At 52.7% G+C, this 20894-nt stretch overlaps 1 protein-coding gene across 2 annotated transcripts in view; it reads left to right on the top strand.

Moving 5' to 3' along the window:
- Positions 1-20710, top strand: part of NOS1 (nitric oxide synthase 1) — a 91186-nt gene extending 70476 nt beyond the window's left edge. For both annotated transcript variants that reach the window (XM_026119157.2, XM_064522325.1), the window contains exons 17-29: positions 2370-2486; positions 2779-2953; positions 3392-3530; positions 4277-4355; positions 4947-5140; positions 5778-5947; positions 6648-6858; positions 7753-7840; positions 8142-8263; positions 8460-8608; positions 9581-9775; positions 10785-10903; positions 12224-20710. In XM_026119157.2, coding sequence (XP_025974942.2) covers positions 2370-2486; positions 2779-2953; positions 3392-3530; positions 4277-4355; positions 4947-5140; positions 5778-5947; positions 6648-6858; positions 7753-7840; positions 8142-8263; positions 8460-8608; positions 9581-9775; positions 10785-10903; positions 12224-12239 — 1774 coding nt within the window. In that variant the 3' untranslated portion in view covers positions 12240-20710. The remainder of the gene's footprint in view (positions 1-2369; positions 2487-2778; positions 2954-3391; positions 3531-4276; positions 4356-4946; positions 5141-5777; positions 5948-6647; positions 6859-7752; positions 7841-8141; positions 8264-8459; positions 8609-9580; positions 9776-10784; positions 10904-12223) is intronic.
- The last annotated feature ends 184 nt before the right edge of the window (positions 20711-20894 follow it).

The following is a 20894-nucleotide window of genomic DNA, read 5'->3' as shown; positions in this document are numbered from 1 at the left end:
ATAAAGTACAATATACTCTGCTTAACTGAGATACTGCTTTACTGTGGCGTCTCTCCTGAGTTAGCATAGCGATGCTCGCGACTGGCAAAAGGCTGCTTCTCAGTCAAGGTGGAATTAGCACTGGCCAGTGGTTTGTGCTGTTTAACCGGGCATCAGAGCCCAGGCTTTCCCCTTGGGCAACGGTGAGCGGTGGCCAGGGCAGCTGAGTGTGGTGCTGAGCATCGCTGGGCAGGGCAGGTCCCTCAGTCTTTGCACACCAGTTTGTACCTCGGTGCTGTTGGTTATGCAGCAGCCCTCGAGGGGCCTCCTTGCTGTGCAGCCAAGTCATCTGACGCATCCCTGCAGGGCTTGCAAGCCAAAAACCCATTAGGTTTCTAATGGCCTCATCCCTTAATGGGGACAGCTGACAAAACGGGACATGCAGGCTGCCCTGAAGGTGTCTGGATGGAGAAGATGCCAGGGCATTTTGTATGTGGCTCTTGCCTCAAGGATCTCCTACCTTTTGGGGCTGGGTTGGTGTAACATACGGTTGGGTGCGGAGGTGCCATCCCCTGCAAGCCAGGCAGATTTGAGAAGGACAGAAGCATCCAAGCTCTGTGTTGGCTGCCCCAGTCACCTCTAAATGTAATTTAAGGGACTGGCAAGAGTTTCTAAGGGTCAGAACAGCCTGTGGCTTGGTCTCCTGACAGCAAAAGTGGTCAGAGTGCTGGAAAAAGCGACCTACAAGGACAGAGCAAAAGGGTGAGAGCTATTTTGTCTGAAGAAGAGAAGACAGAAATGCAGTGTGGTAGCAGATTTCACATACGGAAAAGGTGACTGCAGAGGAGGAAGGAATAAATTATTCCCTGCGTCCCCCCCAGGACAGGCCAAGAGGTCATGGATCTGGACGGCAGCAAGAGAGGCTGACATTAGACATGAAAAAAGCTTTTGCAATGATAAAAGGAGGCCTGAAGGAGACCATCTAGAGAAGAGCGGCAGTGTCAGGCTGACGTCTGTAGGAAAGGGCAGCAGAGAGCAGCTCCTGCTCTGGGCGCCCAGCAGACTCCCAGCTCCACATCCTGCCGGGAGATGCTGAGCTGGTGCTTGGGACCACCCTGGCATGGGGACCAGCAGCCCCTCTAAGCCATGGTCTCTCAATGAGTTTGCCAGAGCACTGTGGCCATGGGTCTGTCCACAGCTGAGGGGTTTTTTAATGATTGTATATTCAGTTCTGCGTGTCCAGCCCTAGACAGTACGGCAAGGGTTTTCCAAGGATTTTCAGAGGCATTCACATGCTACTGCATCACCTGCAGTGGTTGAGGGAAAACGGTGCTCTGGGCCATCAGAGGTGCGTGAGATAGTTCATGTATTCTGGGTGATCAAAATGATTATCACAGAAGTCATATGAGCAGGTTGCTATACCTGGACCCAGCTGCTGCAGAATCGTGGCACAGCAGCATTTGGGACTAACCCTGTAAAACATGGTCATGTTTTGGTGAAGGGGAAGAGACCCCTTTTGCAGAGCAGTTGAAGTTTCGGGCTATACCTACCTTGAGACCTGGTGGGCACTGACCTGACAGGACCAGGCTTTCCAGGCTCTTCAGCTGCAGCAGCAGAGCCGACCAGCTGCCTCCAGCAGGTTACATGCCTCGTGCCCATCTGAAGCTGTGGGCCAGGTTACTCTGCCTTCGCCATGTAACCCCAGGTAAGGACATGGCCCAGGGAGGGCACAGAAGGATACAGCTCCGTCCAGATGTAGTGAAGCAAGAGTCTGAGAAGCAGAGACAAGGGGAGCAGGTCAGGAGAGGTCTGGAGCAGGGTAGGTTGCCAGGAGCAGCACCAGAGCAGGGGTGGCAAGCACAGGGCTCTACAGTCCTGGCAGCTATTTTGCTCAGAGGGTTCAGTCTCCTCTGCGTAGTGTGTTGGGTGCAGGAGGTCTGCTGTGACTCATCCACACACTACTGCTTTATTGCTCTTGCAGTATATTTAGAAACTCTTGTGTAGAGCAATTTCTGAAGATGGTTCAATTCAGAAATACTTCTGCTGTTTTCAGATTTTTTTTCTCCTCTCCCCTTCCCCCTCCTAGTCCCCTCCTCTTACTTTTTTTTTTCACTTCCTCTGAATGGAAAAACCTTCAAAAGTATATATTTGTACATATGCCCGACCTTGCATATAGCCAGGGAAGGACAGTTAAAACCAAAGGTATTGTCAGCTCTGCACAGCTGGTGACAACGTGATGGTCAACCTCAGGGTCTGCCTGGAGGACCCCATAGAGCAGATCAGACCCAGCCAGGGGGACGTAATGCGCTGGCTGCCAGGGGAGCGCGTAGCCCCGTGCGAGCCACATCCACTGGCACCACTGTAATATTCCATGCTGTTGCTGTTCACAGGAGCTACAAGGTCCGTTTCAACAGTGTCTCCTCTTACTCGGACGCACGAAAATCTTCAAGCGACGGGCCTGACTCCAGGGACAACTTTGAAAGCACAGGGCCCCTGGCTAATGTCAGGTAAATAGGATGAGGTGGGAGGCAATAATTTCTTGGTGGTCCAGGCAGAAAAGATTAAGCCTGTCTTCAGGAGCTGCAGAAGGGAAGGAGCTGGTGCTGCTGCTGTGCAGAGCCCCTTTCTCCTACCGCAGCTCTTTCCTAAAACATGATGTATTTTTGTACCATACAAATCCCTCCATGCTCCCCCAGGTTGGTGCTGGCCACGCTGGTGTGGGAGGGGGAGGCAGTGGTGTCCCAAGTGGCACAGTGTCCCTTCAGGCTCTGTAGCCAACGCAGTGTCACCTCTCTGCAGGTTCTCTGTGTTTGGGCTGGGATCGCGCGCTTACCCCCATTTCTGCGCCTTTGCCCGGGCGGTAGACACCCTCCTGGAGGAGCTGGGTGGAGAGAGGATCCTCCGCATGGGAGAAGGGGATGAGCTCTGTGGCCAGGAGGAGTCCTTCAGGACCTGGGCCAAGAAGGTCTTCAAGGTAGCCCTCTTCCTTTGTGCTTCAGGGAGGAGCAGAGGGGAGAAGGACGCAGGGCCAGAGCCTGCAAAGCCTCTGGTTAGAGCTGGATCTAAACCCAGCCTCTCTTTCCCTATACCGGGACCTTCGGTTATCGGGGAGCTTGGCCCAAAATAAAGAACACAGTTTCTTGAGGTCCCTCAAATTTTGGTGGAGCTGAAGCTCTGGTGTGAGCTGTATGCTTGCCAGCGGGTGTTGGGTTCCTCTTCAGTTATCCCAGACGGCCGGGGGAGGCAGGCACCCTGAGAGGTGCCCCGGTCACCGTGGTCTCCCTTTAACGTGTGTTGGCTGAGGTGGGGTGGGACGACGGGGTCCTGCATGGGGGGTTGTGGGGCTGGGCCAGATGTCACGGGAAGCTTGGGCGAAGTGGGGAGTCGCGTGCGAGCCTGGTGCGTGCTGCAGGCAGCGTGCGACGTGTTCTGCGTGGGTGACGACGTGAACATCGAGAAGGCCAACAACTCCCTCATCAGCAACGACCGGAGCTGGAAGAGGAGCAAGTTTCGCCTGACCTATGTGGCTGAGGCCCCTGAGCTCACACAAGGTACAGACACGGGGTCACCCAGGAAAGCCCTGGACATGGGCCAGGCTGAGGAAGAGCCGTGATGCACTTACTGGGGTCAAAGGGGACAAACCTCCTTACCAAATTCCCCATGTTCCTCAGTCTTTGTGTGAAATGCACAGCATTTCAGCCCTGCTTCTCCCCCCAGTCCCACGGCTGTGCCTGATGAGCTGTTTGTGGCAGTCTCAAGCCCCTCTGGCTGCTGGCTGGTTCCTCTCTGTATCTGGGTAGCCAAGATGTTAGGATATGATCTGATCTCCCTCCTCCTGACCCCTTTTTCGAAGCAAAGAGCTGGAAATCTGGGAGCCTTCCAAACTCTTTGTTCAAATCCTGCTCCTCTGAGTGTTGCGTTGTAATAGCAGGTCCAGCCCACCGACACATGGCCCCACAGCACGGCTCCTGCAGCTGATGATCCGTAGCGCTGGCTTAGCTCTTCCTAAACTCAGGCGCTTAGTTACCAGCCAGGTGGTATTGGCAGCGAGTGGTGCATGCCTGCGCACGAAGGCACACCTCTGCTCCTTGTGCAGGTGCTTTCTGAGGACTTCTCAGACAGTAACAAAACAGGGCACATGTCTGGTTCCTTCTTGTGGCTTCTGACTCTCCAGGCCCTCTGGGCTCCCTGAAGCTTTGATGGAGAGGCAGTGGTGGACAATGCCCTGCAAAAGCCAGAAGCTGTCTGCTTTGGCCAGTCTCTGCTGCTTTGGTTCACTGAGTCTTCTCCTTCACAGGCCTATACAGCATTCACAAAAAACGAGTCTTTGCAGCCCGACTTATAACACGCCAGAACCTGCAGAGTCCAAAATCCAGGTAGGAGGTGCAGGTATCCTGTGGCCTGTGGGAGGCGAATGCACTTACTTTGCATCTGAACATATTTGTGCACAAAGTGTTGCATATGTCTCTTGCACAAAGATGGTGTCCATGGGACACTTAGGGTTCAAGTGTGGCCTAAGTTATAATCTAGGCTGAAAGTTATGCTAACCCAGTGAAGTGTTTCCTAGCTTCTAATACAGTGAAAGCTCTACCACTACATAAATTAGCCTCCTGCCTGTAAAGACAAGGAAAAGATGGGTTGCTGCACTTGCGGAGTGGCAGGGTGTATTTAAAGAAAGGATAAAATTGCTGAAGCAAGAGACTAAATGATCTTCCCCTTTTTAACATTCCCTGACTGTGAGTCAGCGGCTGGGAAGGGAGAGGGTGTTGCAGTGTGAGTGGTGCCTGGCCTTTTGTAGCTGCGGGTGGTGATTTTGGTGATGTGCTCAGTGGGGCATGCGCACCAGGACTTAGACCTGCCACCATCGCCCAGCACACCCAATGGCTCTCAGAGCTGTAGAGGACAGAGTTCAGTGACTCCCTGAAGGACTCCTCAAAAACATGTCCTGATTTTTGTCCTTTCCCTAGTCGCTCAACGATTTTTCTGCGACTTCACACCAACGGACACCAGGAACTGCAGTACCTGCCAGGGGACCACTTAGGTGTGTTTCCAGGGAACCACGAAGACTTGGTCAATGCCCTGATCAACAGACTAGAAGACGCCCCTCCAGCCAACCAGCTGGTGAAGGTGGAGCTCCTGGAGGAGAGGAACACAGCTCTAGGTAACCAGGGCCAGCACAGAGATGCAGCCGTGGCACAGATGGAGTCTATCTTCCTCACCCATCACCCCACAGTGGTTGCTGTAGCTCCTCAGGGATATAGATGATCCCAGGAGGAATCATTTCCCATCTTGCTAGTGCATTTGCCTGAACTGGGAGTACCTCCTTTCACCTCCTTCTGCCCAGATGCATTGCTAATCTGCACTCAGAGCATAGGGCGAAGGTTTGAAGGGTGAGCAGGAGCTTGGGGAAGATGTTTCCTAGATTTTTCAGACAAACTAAAGGCATTTATATATTCTTGGGATGAGCAAACTCTAGCGCTGGAAAGAGGAGTTAAGGGATCTTGGTGGACCATCCCAATATTATATTTTGGGAATGGGTTTGATGCCCTACTGCCATCCATATTGCAACAGAAAATTGAAAATGGCATTAACTCAGTGACCAAGACTGAAGGTGACTTTGTATTTGTGCACATTGCACAGTGTCTCACTTTTAGCATGAGGATATCTCACTGACTTTTCTTTCCAGCTCTTCTTCATTCATTGTCAGAGCTGAGCAGGGTGAATGAAAGCAAGGATTTGTCCACCTTGGCTCTTAAGCTCAGCTGATCCCATGGTTATGCTGGATTTCCTCCTGGCAGGTGTCATCAGTAACTGGACAGATGAGAACCGTGTCCCACCATGCACCATCTTCCAGGCATTTAAATACTATTTGGACATCACCACCCCTCCAACCCCCCTGCTGCTGCAGCAGTTTGCTCTACTGGCCACCAGCGAGAAGGAGAAGAAACATCTTCAGGTCCTTAGCAAGGTAAAGCCTCAAATCCCAATAGGAGGGACTAATAGGGGCTGTTTTGCTGACTTTATGGAGCAAGTAGTCAGATTTCCTCCACCTTTACGTGTGGGTGTCCATGGAGCTTCATGGGACAAATGTGACCAGGAAGGACAGTGTATATGTGAGTCACTGTCAGTAATTTTCCTTCTCAGAGGTGAGAGCAGGATTCCTTAAGGGTGGCCCGTTGTGGATGTAGAAATGGTTCATGGCATGCCCCAGGATGCAGTCCTTCCTCTTCATCATCATCTTCCATGTGACTCCTTCCCCCAGGACTATTTTCCCTATTTAGTAGCCCAGTCCTTCAGCCCCAGATGAAATAACTTCTAGATATAACCTCAACTCCCCAGCACACATGAAGACTTTGAAACAATGGCCTGAAAACAAGCAGGCGATCTGTAGCAGAAATGGGTGCTGAAGCCAGATCTCTTGCCACTGAATGCTGTGCTTGAGCCCCAAGTTCCTCAAGGTCCTGGGGAAAAATGGGAATTTTTTTATCCTACACCATGTAGACGTGGTTCTGCTGAGTCTACACATGGGATAGCAGGGCTCCTGCCTGCCTGCCTTTGCTTTCACCCAGCTTAGTCCTGCCACAGGCCTGGTGGGAAACTGGTAGAGGCACCAGGCTTGGAAGAGGTAGATGTTGCAGCTCTCGTCTCCCTTCCTTCCCTGGCTGCAGGGCTTGCAGGAGTACGAGGAATGGAAATGGTCCAAGAACCCCACTATCGTGGAGGTGCTGGAGGAGTTCCCCTCCGTGCAGATGCCCTCCACACTCCTGCTCACGCAGCTCCCCCTGCTCCAGCCGCGCTACTACTCCATCAGCTCCTCCCCGGAGATGTACCCAGGCGAGGTCCACCTCACCGTGGCAGTGGTCTCCTACCGCACTAGAGGTACCACGGAGGGTGCTCATGCGGGGGTCGGTGGAGACAGGCCAGGTGTGGGGACCAGGGAGAAGACCATTAACATATGGGCAACACAAGCATGCCTTTGGCAGAATGGATGTTATTTTAAAGCCTTTCTACCTGCTGCGGTGACCAGATTCCTTTACACCATAACACTTTTGTCCCATGGTATAGAGAATGGCTGCACATCTAAGGGTAGTGTATAGCAGACACCAGAGCAGGCTCAGGTACCAGCAACAAACTGACCACAGTGTCTCTGAGCTCCACGTGTGGTCATTTCCTTGCCCATGCTGAAGTCCACAGTGCCACAACTAGCCAGACTTCAGTACCTGCACAGGCACTGGTAAGTCCCAGCAGCTGCCCTGCTCGCCACGTAGGGAGACACAGCCCCTTCCTTTTGCCACTGCAGCATGCGGGACACTGGGGGAGATGCTGGCCATCCGTCAGGGGCTGCCACTGCAGTGAGGCATGCGGCCGCACGTAGGAATCTGGCCGGGGAGGATGCAGCTTTGCACACCCCGTGGTGGAGTGAGGCTTTTTGAGAACCAGCCATCAGCAGGGAGATCCTGGAGACTTTGTGCCTGGAAGCCCCACAGCAGAGTGCTGCTTCAGCCAAAAAGTACTGAGGGAAAGACCGGTGCTTCCTAAGTGTAGTGGTCGTGGTCCAGGGCTGGCTCCAGGACAAGTCGGGGTAGCTTCGTAGAGGGATCCAAGTGCCCAGCTTCTACCAAGTCTGTGCGGGATGGATGCAGAGATGTTAAAGGGCACCTGGATTTAGCGAGGTGTGCAGATGGGGATGTCGTAGAGAGGGTTTCAGAAAGGAGAGCAATTGGAGTAGTCTGCTGGGGTGTTGAGTACAGACTTTCTTCTCTCACCTCCTAGATGGTGAAGGACCAATCCACCACGGAGTCTGCTCCTCTTGGCTCAATCGGATACAGACTGATGAAGTCGTGCCCTGTTTCGTAAGAGGGTGAGTGGTCCATGAGGGGTGAGAAGGATGTGGCAAGCCCCTTGCCAGATGAGCTTTCTTTGCCCTGGATCCTCGCTTGTAAAGCACCAAGGGGGTGGAGAAGACAGGGCTGACTTTATGCTTGAACGGGTTTCTCCAGGACGTAGCTCTTCCACACTAAAATGTCGCTTTCTGAATATTCACTTCATTTTTTTACCCCTCCCTCTCTGGGCTGCCTTTCAGCTTGCCTTGGCCCCATATGGGCAAGGGCAAGGGAGAGAATATTGGGCTTGGGTTTAACTGGTGTCTTCAACTTGTGTAGAGCACCAGGCTTCCACCTACCCCAGGATCTCAAGGTCCCCTGCATCCTGATCGGCCCTGGCACAGGAATTGCCCCTTTCCGGAGTTTCTGGCAGCAGCGGCTTTTTGAAATCCAGCACAAAGGTGGGTCCTCGTCCTAGCTGGCCTTCTCCTCCCTCCCCACCCAGGCCGGGGAAGGGTCCCACCAGCCTGGCAGCTAGAGCAGTCCTGTGCAGGGTGCTGGCTCTGCCAGCAGGTCCGGGGGGGGCCGGAGAGGCAGTTTGGGGAACAAGGGGACTGGTGGTCTCCCGGGCTGATTGCATCCCCATCCCTCCCTCAGGCTTGAAGCCTTGTCCTATGGTCCTGGTATTTGGCTGCCGGCAATCCAGGATCGACCACATTTACAAAGAGGAGACGCTTTTTGCCAAAACCCAAGGTGTCTTCAGAGAGTTGTACACAGCCTACTCCCGGGAACCGGACAAACCAAAGGTGAGCTGCAGGCACTGCTCCAGCCCCGACGCGCAGCCCCGAGTGGCTGTGGCCAGCCGGTGCAGCGTGCCCAGCACGGCACGCCGCGACAAGCCTGCGTGTGCCTGCAGGATTGCCTCCCTCCCACGGCAAGGGCTCGTCCCCCATCCCTGCACCAGCAGGGCCGCGCGCCCCCATGGCTCGCTCTTCGACCTGGAGCCATCCTCACCAGGCGAAAGCAGATGAGGAGGGGGAAAGGCACATCCTCCCAAGCCAGGAGGGATGTCCCCCAAGAGGATGGCCCAAAGCCAGTGCAAACGTCCGGTCCAAATTCCTGCTGCCACCTGAGTGGGCCCAGCAGTGAGATACGAAGGTGTAAAAATGCAACAGCCAAGGGAAGCTTTGCTAGTTTTCTCATCTCTTTTCTGTCTGCCGAGGAAGAGCAGAAATCAAAACCCTGCCCAGTGCAAGCTCTGAAGAAGTGTGCAGCTTTCCCCCCAGCTGAGTGCTACACCCAGCCCCGCAGCTCAGTCCCGGCTTGCCTCTAAATTTTCCTGTGGGTACCAGAAAGACATACTGGAGACCTGAATATTTTTTTTTAGCGGCACTGCATGCCTGCATGCTGGTGTTTTTAGGGGGCTTCACTGAGCAGATGCAGGCCCTTTGGGCAGCCCTCAGGACCAGACCTCCATCTGCAAGCAGAGCCCCAAGGGTGCTGGAAAACTGTCCCCTTGGGCATCCAGGCCGCCTCGCCACAACACTCAGGCAGTCTTCAGGCTGTGCACAGAGCATCCAAGGGATGCAGGGCGGGTTTTTGGGTGCAGGTTGTAGAACACTGGTGGGTGCTGCAAGGTGCAGGCGCGCTCCTCCCGGGAGCTGGTCGCATCGCACTGCCACATGGGAGGCAGCTGGTGCATGCAAAGCTGGACGGAGCACGCAGGGAGATGGGGCTGAGAAGCTGTAGTTAACACCAGCTCCCACCTCCTCCACCAGAAATACGTGCAGGACGTGTTACAGGAGCAGCTGGCCCAAACAGTGTACAAAGCACTGAAGGAGCAGGGAGGCCATGTCTACGTGTGCGGGGATGTCACTATGGCTGGGGACGTCCTCAAGACCATTCAGCGCATCGTGAGGCAGCAGGGCCAGCTGTCGGTGGAGGAGGCGGGCGCTTTCATCAGCAAGCTGCGGGTGAGTAGCATCTCCCCCGTGCACCGTGAGACGTTGCGCGAGCTCCTGCCAAGGGCGCTGCACCTGGTGTCTCCTCCTGCAGACCGGGGAGCACCGAGGATACGGGCGCTGCAGGGGACTGCAGCTCCCACCCACGCTGCCTGCAGCTGGGCAAGGTCGGGAGCGTGATCTTCCAAGAGCTTTGGGTCTGCAGTGGAAGTCGCCTCACTTGCAGGGCTCTGCTCTGGGCCGTAGCCCTTCAGCATGTGCTGGGCTCCAGCCACGAGCCTGGTGCTGTCCCCATCCAGTGCAGAGCACTAAATACAAGCTCCTCTTGGCGTCCTTGGTAGGGCAGGTGTCTCTGGAGCACAGACTAGTGCCAATAGCCAGACAGGGCTTATTTGCCTCGCTGAGCCCACACTGTCCCTCCATCACTGCAGCAAGATAACAGGGCAGTTTAAGGCCCCCCCAAACCCACACACATCTCCTTTGTCCATGTGGCTTTCAGTAACTACAGAGCTGCAGGTGCTACAGCTGAAGCAGAGGTAACCTCGGTTTGGGACACTGGCCTGAGGATGGATGCTTGGGTGGCTCCAGGGCTGCCCAGCCGTCCCCACGGCACTGCCCCCTTCCGAACCATGTTCCCGCATGGTCTCAGGAGCATAGGGAGCCCAGAGTCAGCTTCTTAGCCAGTCTGCAAGCGAAAGCCCTCATCCATGGGCTAGCCTGGGGCTGCTTGTCCCCTGAAGGCAGGAGGTCCTCGGACTGCCAGTCCTTGAGGACGTCAACGGCACCGAGCGGCTCCGCCACTGCCCTGCAGCACGACCTTGGGAAGGTCACTTCATCGCCTTGCTTGTTTTGCCCTGCCTTGCCCGTCTTCCCCATCGGCTCTTGCAACAGGCCCTCTAACATTTGGTGGGTAGTGGGTAGCTGCCCGCAGCGCTGGAGCTTTCTGGTGCTGCAGCAAGACCAACTGTTTGTAAATACTTTTTTTTCCCCCTCACTGTCCCTCCGCCGTCCTCTGTTTCAGGATGACAGCCGATACCACGAGGATATTTTTGGAGTCACCCTGCGTACGTATGAAGTGACTAACCGCCTTAGATCCGAGTCTATTGCATTCATTGAGGAGAGCAAAAAAGATACGGATGAGTGAGTTGACATGTTTATTTTAACCCGGGTTATTGTCTCCCAAGCGCGTGGGCTGTGGTACAGGGAAGGAAGCTTTACCTTTTTCACATGTATGGCACTTCTTACAGCTGAGGCTGAAAAAGGCATTTGATTTTTGCACTGGAAGCAGATGCCACTGCATGGCAGTCTCTCTGCAATAGCTCTCACCTCGCTAGGGCAAATCCCCCCAGCTTTGCCAGGTCATCGCACCCATCGCACGAATGTGCTTGGCGAAGAGCGATGCCTTTCCCTTTCCAGCCCATGGTCCCATGCTACCCCTCAAAAGCTGCAGAGCACCCCTGGATAAATCCAATTAGCACAGATGGAGCACAGTCTTGTCCGAAGAAGGGGGTAGGACAAGTCAAAGCATTTTGGACCTGACAGTCCCATCCAAACACCGATGGGAAGCAAGCAGGCGTGCTGGGTCATGCCAGCGGCCTCCCTCCGCTCCCTGGACAGTGAGCAGGTGGGTGCATGGGCTGGAAGGTTTGCAGGACCATGGAGCAGGGGGGCTCTTCCCGGCTCCCCGTGCCAGCTGTGGTGGGGCTGGCTGCCTCCCGGGGTGGCGGGTGGCACAGCACAGAGGTCTCCATGCTGTCCCATGTTGACAGTTGCATGACCAGTTTGGAAAGATCTAGAGATTTTTCTTTCGGGTGTTGTAAAAGCAACCAAGAAGTAAACATCTTGGAACTTGTCAGCAGGTTTTGCCCCTTGGTTTTGTGTCGGGGTGTTGCTCTGTGAGCAGCCGGGGGTGCAGTCCCTGCGCTCCCGGCTGTGCTGCGTAGAGCCCGGCTGACCCGGAGCGGGTTTCCCAGCCACCCTGCGGTTTGATAGGAATCTTGCTCCCATGCAGCACGCACAGCGGCGTTTGCACTGTACAAAGAGGGCCTCAGTTTCCCATCTCCAGGGATAAGGGTTACCTACCTGCCCACCTCCCCCAGATGCATAGCGCTCCGTGCATTGATGCCTACAATGTGGTCCCTTCAATAGGACCTGGGGGAAGAAGCGGGTGGTCATTACTGCCTTTAATTGCTGGGTCGTTCTGCAGGGGGGTTACACAGGAAAGCACGATAGTCCGTTTTCCAGAAAGAGAGCTGAAGATCCCATCCTGCCCTCCCTGCAGCAGAGGGCAAAACTCCCGCATGGCTTTGCTCTGCATCGGCCAAATGCTTAATCCTATCCCGCCCTGGCAGCCGGCAGCTAGGTCTGCCCACGGCGTGAGGAAGAGCCAGATCAGGAAAGGAGCTCTGACACTCCTCGCTGCTCCCTCTAAAGCTGGCCTTTCTCCCCTTTCCCTTGCAGGGTTTTCTGCTCCTAACCGGACCCTTTGCCCCAGAGGGGATGCCAGACCAGTCCTGCTGCCCCCTCCAGCCAGAGGGCACTGGGTTTTGTATTTCACGAACACGGCGGCTCCTTTTCCGCGGGGAACTGCCATGGGAAAGCGCTCTGTCTCTCATCCTGTTGTTGTGTCCTGATGATGATTTTTATTTCTTTTTCTTTCTCTTTCTCTTGCTCTCTCTCTTGTCCTGTGGCAGTTTCTTTTCACCCCTGTTTCCCTTCCCTGGATTGCCCCACTGAAGTACAATGGCTTTATAATCCACAGTGGCTCTTAAAAAGTCAACATTTCTCCTTCTCCTCATGAGGGCATTTTGCAGCTGCATGAAACCACCATCCTCGTGATCATCCGCGGTCTTGGTGTTTTGGGGCAGAGCGGAGGCACAGGGGGCTGGGCGAGGGGGTGCACAGGTTGGCTAGTTCTCGTTGCTTGACCACAGCTGGGGGTTGTTCTCCCACTCCCCAGGGCCCCTCTTCCCCCAGCTCGGGACTCGGCTGAATCTTTGCATGGTCTTTGCTTTCCTTTGGACTCACACAGGCCTGGGCACATGTCCAGGTGGGAGGCAGAGGATGTGCCGTGCTCTGGTGCCCATGAACTTTGCCCATCCCCAGGCAGCCTGGGTGCAGACGTGCTTGCTTTGATCCGAAGGCTGGGCCGTCCCTGATTCACGTATTGCTGATTAACACGTAACGATTTCGCCTAAACGGGCTCCGCGCTGTGTTTGCCGCCTCCTCCGCTCCCTGTTCCCCACGTTCTCCCTCCGCTGGCCCCTGCTCCCTTTGCTGCCCCCCTCCCACCGGTGCGAAAGTCCTCCCACGAGGAGCAAGCCCTCAACGCGCAGGCTGTGCGTGCAGGCAGAGACCGTCGGCAGCGACGGCCTGTGCCTCCAGCCGCCCAGCCAGGCTGTCCTCCAGCGGGCTGTACAAGGGACGCGCGATCCGCAGCGCAGAGGGGAACAGGTTAGCCGTGAAGCTGGCAGCAGAGATTGGGGAATCGGTTGCATCCTAGAGCTTCGCACGCCGCAAACGCATGAACCCACATCCAGGAGAGCCTGGCAGGCCCCAGGGCTGAGAGAGGAGCACCTCCAACCCCAGCTGCAAGAGGCACCTCCTGCTAGCGACGGCCCTTGGGAAGCAGCGCTGGGCCAGTGTGGGGGCTGCTGAGGCTCGCTGCGTCCCTCACACAGTGCCCGGGGCTGTTGCAAGCCCAGAGCATCAGCTCCAGCTTAGTGCAGTCTCACGAGCAGTTCTGGGTCAGCAGAGCCCTAACCCCATGCACAGCTTTGAGAGCAGAAACCACCTGCACAGAGTGACCTGCTTGGCAAAAGAAATATGTGTGGCCTCTTGGTGGCAAGCCAGTCCCCTGCGTAGGCTCTGCGCCACCTGCAAGCGGCACGAGCTGTCTCTGCCCGGACACCCCGCGTGACAAGGGAGGTGAGATCGGATGCAAAGGCGCTGCGTGACTCTGGGCTCTGACACACTCGCACCTCAGCCCTGCTGCAAGAAATCTGGCCCCAAAAGCAGTCCTTTAGCATGATCACAGGGAGATATCAGTCCCTTTTCGAGAGCAAAGCTGTCAGCAAGGTAAAGCATGTGTGACCTTGCGTGCCCTTCCTCCGTCTGCTGCCTTCCTCACCCTGTTCCCCCTGGGAAGAAGGTTCTTCCTCCCTCATTGCCAGGGTGAGGGCAGATCGTGGCTGCAGCTCTCGCTGGCAGCAGGGTATGGGGCTGTTTTGAACGTGCTGTTCCCTTCCTCCTGCCCCTACTCCGCTAAACTGTGCTGGTGCTTGTACGGAGCAGGGCACCTGCACTGGTGCTGGCAGAGAGGTTTGCCCAGGAGCTGTAATGGTGAGTTTTGCTTTCAGAGGCTTAAGATTAGCTGCCCAAAGCCAAAGTCTGAACAAGAAGAGCTGCATGGGGCTTGCTGCTCTCCCAGCCTGTGGTGCAGCCCACACTGGCTCCACTGGTCTCAGGCTGTGCAGTATCACACCCTCGGCTGGGGCCTCCAACCCTTTCCTGCTGCTTGGCTAGCCACATCTTCCAGCTGCCATATCCACCTTCTGCAACCTCAACTCCCTGAAAGCTTGAAGCAGCTCTAGCCTGAAAACCCAGGAGCAAAAGACCCCCAGACACGGAGGGATTTGAGATCCAGGTCTCAGTTCTGTCAGTCCCAGCCGAGCATGGAGCGTGCAGTGAAATGCGAAGGGATGCTGCCACGGTGTGGCCGTAGCCGAGCTCGCTGCGCTGGAAGGGAGCCGGAGCAGGGCTTCCAGCCAGCTCCAAGTAAGGCCGGCTTTGTGACTCTGCCTGGGGACTTCACGATGGGAGTCGTAAGCAGGACACGAAAAAAGGCAGCCTCCGGTCCACCTTGCACCATAATCCCAGAGAATTTGGTGGGATGGGAGAGCTGGGTCTCTTGGATGCTGTGACTTGTGAATTTGGGCAGAGATCCCACTTGCGGGAGCCAAATCCCTGGCCCTAGACCTGTACGCACAGAGCAAGCTTGTCCCTAGCCCCTGGTCAGCCCCATGGCTGACTCTGCAGACACAGAGTTAAAGAACAAATGCAGATCTCATCCCCCTCCTTCTTGGAAGTTTGATTCTGGCTCTAGACTTTGTGCTTTTATCCTTCCTTTACCAGAAGTATTGATGCAACCTGCAAAGGAGCTAGTCCTCAAAGAAATGCCCTTGTCCTCATCCTCTTTCCAGCTTATCCTGTGTTGCCAGCAATTAGTTTTCTTCCTGTTCTGCTTCCTGCCCCTCTTGCTATAACATCTCCCAGCTGGGAGTTGCATTGCTGCTGCAGGCTGTCTGCCGTGAGATCAGCTTGCTCTTCCTGCCCCAAAAGTCTGCCCTCTCTCTCCTTCCATCTGATATGCCAGCGAAAATGCCTGGGAAGCACACGGAGAAGGGAACGCAGTGGTGTACTCAGCCTCCCCTGTTGCCTTCAGTGGGATTTCCAAAGCATCTGTGTGAGGCAGGCAGCCAGCCCATCTCAAGTTCAATAGTCATCAAGTAGATGAAGCCTCCAGAGCCCTTTGGAAGGGAAACGCTGTTTTAAGGCCAGTCTGCCTGGCCCAGGAGAAGAAAAGCCGTCCCTGCCATGAAGATCCATGAAGCTTGTATCCCTCCAGGGCTCTGCGCTGCCCTCTGTTTCCTTGGTCTGAGTAGGACTGTTTGCTCCTCGCAAGCCACATGACTGGGAAATTTGGTTTGTTGGTTTTTGTTGAGTCAGTCCCAGATGTCTCAGCTTTTCCTTCATCCCTCTTACCTGCAGGGGACTGGCGCTCCCCTCAAGCTCAATTTTCTCCCTCAGCAAAGGGAGAAATTAACTTGTGAATCTGCTTTGTCATTCCACAAATGCCACTCTTTCACCAGTTGTCTAGACTCTGCTTATCTCAGTGTGACGTGTCTGACACGTGGGTGTAGACACAGTATCTCCAGCATGCAGAAATGTCAGAGCATGGTAAGGTCTCCGGCAGGCCGGTGTGATGAGGTGTCTGGGGGTGTCACACCTGGAGGTGTTGTGCCTCTCAAGCTCTCGGCTCACAAATCCATCATCCCGGGGTACCTCCTGCCCTTCAGGCTCCCACACACCCTGACGTGGCTTCTGCGGCAAGGGGCTACTAGACCTGATGGACTCCCGGCCTCATCGAGTGTGCAGTTTCTCTCTTCCTGGATGTCCACCACCACCGTCTGTTTTGCAGCAGCTCATCTCCCTTTCAGTTCCCAAGGATTAAACATAAGGAAGCTCTACTCCAAACACAAGAGTCGATGTTCAAGATATTATCAAAAGACTCTAGAATTTTTTTTCCCAGCATTTTAATTTGTAAGTTTTTCAGATGTCCACAGAAAGTTGTATGTGTCAACTGAAAACTTACAGGGAATGGTTCTGTGTTTTCCCAACCCACAGTGTCCACTAACAGGGAAAAATAAGTTGTTCATTCAGTGCAAGGGTATCAACTGCCTATGCTGATGACTTCAGAGGTTTCATCTCCCTAGAAGGGCTGCTTGGGAGTTTGCTGTTCTTCTTTCTATTCCTATTTATGAGATATCCAAGAGATGGTGGGAAAATAATGAGACTTCTGTCATCACGAATAGACTTGCAAAGATGCAAAACCTCTACCATCCTTGCTGGGTAGGCCTGAACTCATTGCACTGGTGGAACTGAACCAGTAGCCTCCATGCTAGCCAGAGAAACTGGGTTTGAGTTTGAGCTGTCTTGCTACCTGTCCCACGTCCTGTGCCTACGTGTCCCCACTGGCCAGCAGACAGGCTCAGTCCACGCTTAGAGCAGCTAAGCCAATGTGTCCATGCATGACTGGGAAACCTGCACTTGCATCCTGAGCTAATGTGGTTGTATCTATGCAGAAGAGGAGATGGGATGAGAACGGAGCTGCATGAACCTCTGTGTCCAGTCTGTGATTGCTCCATTTGTTGCTTTATTGTTAATATACGATGCCTCTCACCCCCTCCCAGGCTATAATCCAGGCTCCCTCCATCACCTCCCTCCGGAGATCCCTCCTTTCTCCTTCTTTGCCCTGTCTGCCCAGCCAAAAGGCACAGCAAGCTGCTCAGCAAAGGTTGGTCCTGGGGATGGCAATGGACTTTCAGTGCCTTGTGCTGGGAAGAGACTACTGCTCTGGAGTTGCTCTCCCATTCCTGCTGTCTCCAGAGATGCTCCAGGGTGTTGAGCGGAACAGATGATTTCATTTTACAAGTGAAATTCTTGGTGGGCAAATTCCCCTGGAATAACTAAGAGCAAACTTTTATCCTTCCTCAGCTGTGCTGTGCAATTATCTGCCACTGACGGGGCTTTGTAGGGGGTAGGAAGGATTTGCAGAGTTAGAGACTTTCTGGGTGCAAGCTGGACACCATCTTCTGTGAGCACCACTGCTCTGTGAAAACCTACCACATACTGGCGGGATGCGTTTTTAGTAAGGTGTTGGGGGAAGGTGCATGTTTGTGCTGCAGCCTCATGGACTTGCGCCAGGGCCCAGCCAAAGCTGCTGCATACCTTAGTACTGCCGAAGCCTTTGGAGTCCTCTGATTTATACCTATGGAGGAGCTGCAGAGAGTTCCCTGTGTTTTTGGAAGGAGAATTTTATGATCAAAACTAAATTTTGCTCCTGCTTTCACTGGGGACCAGTTCTTGGATTCAGCATTGCTCTGATAACTTTGCAATTGCTTTTATAGTTCCGGAGGGGAGCACAGTCCCTTTACAGAACAGATGGAGATGCACTTTCAAGACCATTCAGCTTTGCTGCAACTCTGTCTTTGCTATGGCAGTTTCCTCTGCTCTAACAGGAGGAACAAAACGTGGCCAGTGCTGAACACTCCTGAAAACTGTGTTCCCAAACTCAGACAAAATTAGTGCAGCGTCTAAGTCCTCCCAGACACAAGATGCCTTGTGGCCATGCCTGTCGGCTTCAGCGGTGTTGGGGATGTTCAGCGGCTTGCAGGATCAGGCTTTCATAGCAGCAACAGCAGCAGCAGTTTCTTGATGACAGTATTTTCGCGTGTGTCAATCAGCACTTGCACTTGCCTGCAATGCATGACTCTCTAGTAACCCATTTGAAATCTTCCCTCGGCGGGGAGATCTGAGCTCTAGCTTCTTCCATATGGCCATGTGTATTTAACAGGAATTCAGGGGAGCTGGAGAAAGCTAATGAGATTGCTGCTTTAAAGCACTTGGTTCCAGAAGTAAAACAGACCTTACTAGAGATCGAAATCTGCTTGATTCTAGTATGGGTACAAGGGCAATTCATCAAATACTTAAGCATTGTTATGCAGATATATCTTTTTCCAGTTGTGCCAGGAATAAAGCAGACTAGAAACTCTTGGCTTCCACCCCTACAGATGTTGCCAATGAAGGCTATGATGGAAGTCTGAGCCATTGAAATCACAGGGGAAAAAAAATCACAGAAAGTGAGTTCATAGCTGAGCAGCCGTAGCTTGTTTTCTGATGAGAGCACGTCACTGCAATGAGCTGACCACAAAGGCTGCTGTTTTCCTGCCTCCTCATTCACGTGTCTACCTGACCAGATATCAGGGAGGGAGGAAATGCTTCAAAAGCACGAAAATCAGATGTGCGAGCTTTGTCCTGAGAGTCCTTTATTTAAGGGGAGCCTACAGGCCAAGGCTTTGCAGCTACTCTTCATTACTGCGGCAAGGAAGCGGGCAAGACACCTGGGATTTCTCTTGTATCCAGTGGCCAAACCTTGGAGAAGAAGTTGTCCTGGGGCTGTGGGACAGCGGGAGAGCATCGCTCCCAGGCTCCGGAGCTGGGCTGGGGTAGACTCCTACATAGCCTGATTGCAGTATTTGCACACAGCTCTTTGCAGGGCTGGCTCAGAAACCTCTCTGCTAGTGAATAATTCTGGACAAGTATTTTTAATACTTCCAAAATTTGAAGACTTTAAATACTGAAAAAGTCAATCTAAAAGATCAACCAAGGCCAGGTGTCTTTTTGTTGCCATGTTTACACATGTTGGTTTTAGGCAGGGAAAGCAAAAAAAAAAAAAAAAAAAATCTGCAAACAGCTTGAGGACAAATTAAATTAGCTAAAAATCACCATTCCCTTTGCAGGGGAGGAGGAATTTCACTTGTTTAAAAGAAGAAGAAGAAAAAAAGAGGTTCCCTATGTGAATTGTCCTTGAAAATGTCCTCAAGCTGCAGAAGTGGGAAATCTTTTAAAGTCATCTGGCCCCAAATTTTATTTTTAATTTAAGATCTTGAGTTTCCATTCTGAAAACCTGCATGTGCTTTCAGATTTATGAATTAAATTCAAATTCATACAGGAACCCAATCACTTCATCTCAGAAAGAGCCACAGGTTGAAATACGCAAAACATCCAGATTGGGAACACTTTCTTGAATCACTTCAATAACTGACTTCTCCCTCCTCCAAAATAATGGGGAAATGTGTGAAAATATCAATTGCTTTTGGCTGAAATTGAATATTTTGTCTCCACAATAATTGCTAGTAGAATTTTCAAAATGTTACAAGGGCAATAAAACTGCCTTCACATGTACACAACTCCAACAGGCATCAGAGCTACTCTCTTCCAAACCTGCTTTTATAAATTTTTCTCTCTGCGTGATTGTGAAATGGAATCATGTCTTAACAAAATATGCTTTACAGTACTCAGCAGGTTGTCTGGAAACAGCAAGCGACATTTCAGAATCTCCCAGTGCCCAGCATTGAAGTGATGGCTTCATAGCCAATGAAATTCAATGCAAAATTCCACTTTGCTAGGAATCAACAAAACAGCCAAATGTCCAGAATTCCCAAGGCTCGACGTGCTCTGCTGTTCTGAGATGCCTTCAGAAACCCTGGGCTCTATATGCCGAAAAGAGCTTGAGAATAGCAACGGTTCAGTTGCCTGGTCTGTAGCAACATCCGGCATTCTGCTAGATTTTGCATGATTCCCCAGGTAGCAGATAAGCAGAGTCAGATGACTTTCAGCCAGGACTCATTGCTTTTTAGATTGCATGTAGTTAGAAACAGTAGTAGTTCTGCCAGCTGCCCAGGGAATTTGATATTCAGTGCCAATTAATTTTTGTAATAGGAACAGGGATTCATTCCCGTTATTCCCTTAGGCACCTTTGAAATGTCAAAGCCTCAAAAGTTTGTTTGTTTGTTTGTTTTCTGGTGGCCTTTTTCCTGAAGAGCAGTGGTGCGGAGATGAGAAAGGGGACCACTCTGCGAAGGGTGGCAGCTTTGGGGCAGGCAACTCCCAAACTTTCCATTGTAGAGGTTTTCTAGACGCTCAGATGTGGGTAAATTCTGCTCTGCTAGACGGAACTCCAGTCTCTCTCTAGTCTCTGGTTCTCCTGCTCCTTCCTCCCTCCTCCCAGCACCTCCTCATGTCACTGTGCCTTCATTTGGTTTATAAAATGATGCCGTGATTTAAGACTGGCACATTGACTTTACTCCCATTTTGCATCCCGTAAGACAGGTATGTTTGGAGGGGGGTAGTTAATTTTGTAACTTTTATTGTGATTCTAAGGTAGGTTTCTTCCAAGGAGTGAAGGCGTGGGGACAGAAGGAGCAGGGATGAGCAGGAGTTATATTTGATCATACCAGTGCTTTAAGTGGTCAGAAACATGGTTTTCCCCTACCTCTGAGCTCTCAATGCTGCTAAAATCTCTGCCATTCATACAATGTACTCCAGCCCCTCTCTTGGACTGACTCTGGCTCTGTTTGCAAGATATCCACATTGTTCTAAAGCATGCACCTCTTTCTGTATAGTTCCGATCTTCTGATTTTATGGAATACAATACTTATGCCTGTTTGCATTACGGTCAAATAAAAAAGTGAACTAAAATGTCGTGGACTTCATTCTTCTCTTATCTCTGGGTTCTTAGGGCTGAACAGCCTCTCCTGATATCTTGGCCTTGCTCTGTTTGTCCACCTGAGCTTTAATAAATAAATAAAAAGCAGGATGGTGGCATTGGTTGGTGAGATTATTTATCTGTGAGACAGAAACACTTTCTTGTAAAGTCATTTGACTCCACAGCATTACGTGTTTTGCATCATTCGTACCATGTCCATCAGAAAAAATACCCCAGTTGATGAAGCAGTGCTATTTGCACACTATCTGCAGGGCAGCTTTCTGTGCCGGAGCCTCAGACACA

Source organism: Dromaius novaehollandiae, chromosome 17 (genome assembly GCF_036370855.1).
Source record: "Dromaius novaehollandiae isolate bDroNov1 chromosome 17, bDroNov1.hap1, whole genome shotgun sequence".
NCBI lineage: Eukaryota > Metazoa > Chordata > Aves > Casuariiformes > Dromaiidae > Dromaius > Dromaius novaehollandiae.
Note: the sequence above shows the minus strand (reverse complement) of the source record. Positions and strands in the feature narration are given on the sequence as shown.